The sequence below is a fragment of the Mesitornis unicolor genome, unplaced genomic scaffold, assembly GCF_000695765.1.
Source record: "Mesitornis unicolor isolate BGI_N332 unplaced genomic scaffold, ASM69576v1 scaffold15396, whole genome shotgun sequence".
In the NCBI taxonomy this organism is placed as follows: Eukaryota; Metazoa; Chordata; class Aves; order Mesitornithiformes; family Mesitornithidae; genus Mesitornis; species Mesitornis unicolor.
Genome location: NW_010189005.1, coordinates 1 through 5212, shown reverse-complemented (window position 1 = coordinate 5212; position 5212 = coordinate 1). Strand labels below are relative to the sequence as shown.

General features: G+C 59.1%; 1 protein-coding gene across 1 annotated transcript; it reads right to left on the bottom strand.

Moving 5' to 3' along the window:
• Positions 1–32: 32 nt before the first annotated feature.
• On the bottom strand, positions 33–5187 carry PATL1 (protein associated with topoisomerase II homolog 1 (yeast); the record flags this gene model as incomplete). The annotated part of the gene is given in 10 exon segments (XM_010185922.1): positions 33–186; positions 675–766; positions 1185–1340; positions 1909–2068; positions 2592–2660; positions 2662–2720; positions 3207–3266; positions 3354–3451; positions 3559–3682; positions 5008–5187. Coding segments are annotated over 10 exon segments (1152 nt in total), but the record flags the coding sequence as incomplete, so codon positions are not given.
• Between the last annotated feature and the right edge of the window lie 25 nt (positions 5188–5212).

The following is a 5212-nucleotide window of genomic DNA, read 5'->3' as shown; positions in this document are numbered from 1 at the left end:
GGCCACGCTGGCGCAGCAGAAATGGCTGACACTTACTGCAATTTCGTTTCTAACAGGTTCAGCTTCTGCTGGTCGACGTAGCGAGAGAAAAGGGAGATCAGGTTGGAAGGGGTGGACAGCGGCTTGGCCAAAGCCGCCTGAGGGATGCGCAGGAGCTCCCGGGTTGCCATAAACATCAGCTCCGTCCTGCCGGGCACGGGAGAAGGGAGCAGTGAGAGGTGGTGGGCGCTCGGGGAGCACCAGGGTGCCCTGGGCTGCGCTTGCCTCGCGGCCTCGCAGCACCGGAACCAAGCAGGAGACGGTGCCGTGTCCTTGGACACCCCCATCTCCACGGGGAAGGGTCCTGCCTGCGCTTGACAGCCCGAGACCCCTGCACCGAGACCTCTCCCCACCCTGGCGCTTGTTAAACGCAATGACGTGCCACGCCAGGCTCGCCAAGCTCGGGCCAAAAGCGCTACGGCCGCTCAAGGGCCTGGTCCTGGCACATCCCAAGCTGTATCTGACCCTTGAGGCTGCCTTTCTCTCTTTCCTGCAGCACCGTGGCTGTTTCCAGTGCTGCTGCCAAGAGACCGCAGCAATTAAACCTCCTCCTTCATCAGCTCCGCGCCCCCAAGTCCTTCAGAGCCCGTACAGCGTCGCCACCTTCTCCCCCCACCCCAAGGACGGGCGCTCACCACTGGTTGTCCTGCATCAGCTCCGTGTTGGCATCCGAGCTCTGCAGTTCCTCCCCGCGGCTCAGGACCAGGTACAACAGGGACAGCCCGAACTGCGGGGGAGAGGGACGGCGTCAGGGAAGGGCACGGGGAGCCCCTCAGGGAGGGATGGTGGCAGAACTGGTTGGATCTCCAGCTGCCTTTGCAGCCCCTCAAGGAAGAGAGAAGCTGGAGGAGGAAGGACGTCTTCACAACCTCACAGCAGAGGAGCAGCCCTCCCACCCTGTATTTCAGAGCAGGAGGCTGCAGCAGAGTCCCAGGCCAGCTCCGACAGCTAATCAGTCTGCCAAACACCCTCGTTAATCAACAAAGGGAGAACATCAAGGGCCTGTGGTTCCTGCACCATGGCTGCATCCCAGCTCTGCCATCCAGTGCCGGGGGGCTGCTGAGGAGCTCGGTTTACCCAGTTAACAGAGGGATACCGGGACCCATGAGATGACCCCACCTGCAGAGCGAGGGAGAGGGGAGCACCTTGTTTTGGAGCACAGCAGTGAGGTGCAGGTTGGTGGGCGCTGGCGCGGTGGCGCTCTGAGGTAGGTTCATTAGCTGCTGCACAAGGCTGGTGACTGTCCCCAAGGGAAGGTGGTAGAGAACGTGCGAGAAGGGCCTCAACAGGCAGGGCAGCACCTGTGGAGAGAGGAGCAGAGCTGTGACCGCAGGGACACGGGGTTCCCATGGCCTCACGGACCCCAAGGCCCCACCTCGCTGCTCCACGCACCCCAGCAGCGCCTCTGCTTTCAGCACCCTGGAATTTATTTTGCAGATGTTTGCATTTTTGTTTTCTCTATTGAAAGAAAAAAAAAAAAAAGACCTGAGAGCACATCCCTCAGAAGGTGCTGGCCTTTGCTCTCCGCCTCTGGAAGATGGAGTCTCCCGTTGTTGTGATTCAGAGACGCAGCTCTGTAGCGCTGGGCTCGTTAAAAAGGTGCCGTTTATCTGAAACCCTCCCTGCTTCCTTCCTGAGCGAAGCTGGACTGCACCACGCCAGCCAGCAAGCACAGACACGGGCCCTGCCAGGAGCTCACAGCTCCCGCAGCCTCCCCAGTCTCCAGGAGAGGCAGAAAACCATTGCCCATAAGACACACGATGCCGTTTGCCATCTTCCCTGGGAAAACGGGGGGATTCTGCTCCAGCCCCCGTGCTGATCCCCACCTTGCAGCGAGTGAGGGGCCTCTCCCAGCCCCTGGACCCTCACCTCGTCCTGAGCGTCCTTCTTGATGAGGAAGGGCAGGTTCCTGGCCGTCGCCATGAGCACGTCAGCCGCTTGCTCGGGTGACAAGAAGGGGAGGATCCGGGCCACGAGGCGCTTCCCTTTTCGGATGCACATGATCTGCATGAAGTGGTCATCGCTCGGCCTGCCAAGGAGAGGAGAAAGGTGCCCACCTTCAGCTGGGAGCATCCCGGGGAGCACAGGGTGTTTCTGTGGGCACCCCACTGCTGGCCCGGCACCAGCACCAGGCAAAAAAACCACACCTGCCTCAAAACCATCCCCAGGGAGGGAAAAACCACGCAGGAAATGACGCCCCTAAACCTAATCTCTGCCTGCCTAATGGGCCCTAGGCCCCATGGGGCAGCAGAGGAGCCCCCATGTCCTTCATGCCCATCTGCGCTGTGGAGCACACCAGGCAAGAGGTGACAGAGACTTAAAAAACAGGCACCCAGACACAACAGGATCATAAGCCCAGCAGACAATTGCATGGGGAAAATGGCAATAAATGAATAAATAAATAAAAGGGTTATTTCAGCCCCCAGTTCCCAACACACCCCTGAAAGAGTTGGTCCAACTCTTCCTGGAAAACCAGTTTCAGCAGCCACAAGCACCCCTAGACTCTCCGAGCTCTCGACAGCGACCGAGCTGCAGACACTGCCTCTGCTCACCTCTCCTGCCCGGGCGCCTTCCCCCTCAGATTGTCGTACATATCACAGATCTTCTGCTTCCGCTCGCCCTTCCAGGCTCAGGAGGTAGCGTCTCTCGTAGTCCTCCACGTCGAGGAGGAGGCTGTACGTCTGCAGGATCACACAGATCACACGGATCCGCTAACCGGGCGCCGCAGAGAGCCAGGATGTGCCCAACCCCAACCACGGCCCTCTCGTCTCCATATCCTGGCCCAGATGACGTCAAAGCCTCCTTCAGACCCAGCGCAAGAGCAGACTGAGCAGGAACTCTGACATGCAAGCATGCATCCTCTCACATGGTGGCTGCAGAGGGCTGAGGTGTTGCTGCCCGGCAGCCGTGAGTCAGTAACAGACCCTGCAAAGCCCACCCAGGCTCTTCTAGGACACGGGGAAGTCATGGCTGGTACCCGGCTTTGGCCTTTCTGCTCCAGGGCCACCCCTCTCCTGTGAGCAGGACCTCAGCCACTGCCGAGTGCTGGCTCGTCCTCAGCTGGACGGCCAGGAGGTCATCAGTACTGCACTGTGGTCTCCCTGGCTCTTCCTTTGCCCCAGCCCAGCCTTATCTCTGAGGGCTGTGGTGCTCCCGGTTGAACTCACCTTCTCGATCGTGACAAGGGTCTGGCGCCTCTTGTCTCGGACCTGCTTCTCCTTTGTCTCCTGCCGGGAAGGGACAGCGAGTCAGCGCTGCGGGCCGCTCCTGCGCCGGGCTGAGCAGCAGCCGCAGAGCTGGAGGACAGGACTCACATCATCCTCGCTGCGGGAGGTCACCACTGCGTCAATCATCTTCCGGGGGTTGTTCACGCTGGAGACTGTGAGCTTCCCAAGTGAGCCCTCAAACTGCACTGCAGGAAGCGGGGGGAGAAGGGAAGCAAAGGGAATCAGTTTCTGATTCCTCACCCCCTTTTACCTCTGGTCTCCATCCGGGCTGCATGGAAACAAGGGCGCTTACCTGGCTTGTAGGTGTGCTCCAGCTTTGCCACCTGAGGTGTGATGAGTTTAGTGCGTTCCTTCTTAGGGCCATCCCCGTGGACTTCCTCCGCTGCTGACAACTTTTCCAGCTTCTGGAAGTAATTCTGAGGCACGGAGAGGAGGGGTTAAGACCCCCTCCCAAAAAACAGCTGGCAAAGACTGATGTGGCATGTCCCTCTCTCCAGCCTGTGCTCCTCACTCCTCACTGGTCTTCCCAACGTCCAATTTAAACCAGCATTCTTCCCCCACGATGGGGGGATGATTGCATCCTCCCTCTTTATCATCCCTTGAGGTTACAGAGGTCAAGGTTTCTCCTCAGCCTTCTCTTTCTCAATACAAAAAATGACAAATCCGCTCTCCCTGTGAGGTCCCCCGCTCCCAGTCCTTCCCAGCACCCTCCAGTTAGCCCTGCTCTGTTAGCGCCATGCCCAGACCGGGCAGCGTGTGGCTGGGGCCTCCCACTCCAGTGTTCATGCGCTCCTTCCCATCCACCCCGGCCAACGATCACCTCTTTCGCAACGACACAGCTTTGTTGACTCATGTCCTGGCTGCGGCCGCACCAGTTCCCCTCCTCGACTGGGGGGGAACAGCTCACCCACAGCTCCCACAAAACCTCTGGTGGCCCCAAAGCAGAGAGCCCTGCACTCCTACCATGAAGATGCCAGGCGTCCACCCTATGTAGCTCAAATCCCTCTGCAGATTTCCCTCATGTGAATTTGCCCTGCGGACTCACACCCAACTGAGTTTTGAGCATCCACCATGGTCAGGCAAAAGCCCAGCTGTCACCTTGCTGCTTCTGCTCCAAATCTGGCTCCTCCCAGCCCCATTTGCTGCTCCCTATTCTTGAACTGGCAAAGAGCAGGAGCAGTCTCTCCCCATCCCCACCTGGTGTCTCTGGACACCATGGGCTTCACCACCACCCTCACTGGACTCAAGTCCCCCTCACACAGCCCACACACACACACACACACACGTTCTCTCCTGCTTTTTCTATTTTGCAGCCTCCCTGCCTCCCTTTCTGTGTGTTTCATTCTGCCACTGTCACATGCAGCTTGCAATGCAGACGAGCTGCTCTCTTGTCACCTCGGGCCTTCTACTGTGCCCTTCAAATCCACGCTGCCAGCATCCCTGAACGTCTTCTCACCCCTGGAGATCTCACCCAAGACCATGAAGGCAGTTCTTCCCTCGTAGCAGATGCTCACACCACCACCACGTCCCTCTGCCTTCCTCCTCCTCCAGTGCATTCCCCACAACTGGATCTAAAAATGCCTCCTCCACCACTTCACTCTGGGCACTGACATTCCCTTCCCAGCCAACACCTCTCAGCAGTGGCCACACTGGGATGACACCGGTTTCCTGGGAGCGTTAAGGTGCCACAGGCACGGGACACGCAGCGGAGTGGGCTGGGTGCTTCCCCCCTCCTCGGTACCTGGTAGTAATAATCATCCAGGTAGGGATCAGTGCTCTGCAGCTGCATCATCTGGATCTTGGACACCCAATCCTTCTCCCGCTGCAGCATGAGGTTGGCGTAGGGGTCTTTGCGTATCTGCTCCTGATGGCTGCTCCGGTGACCCCCTCGGTCCCCCACTGAGCCATTGAGGTTCCGGTGCTGGCTGGCAGGAGGCAAGAAGGGC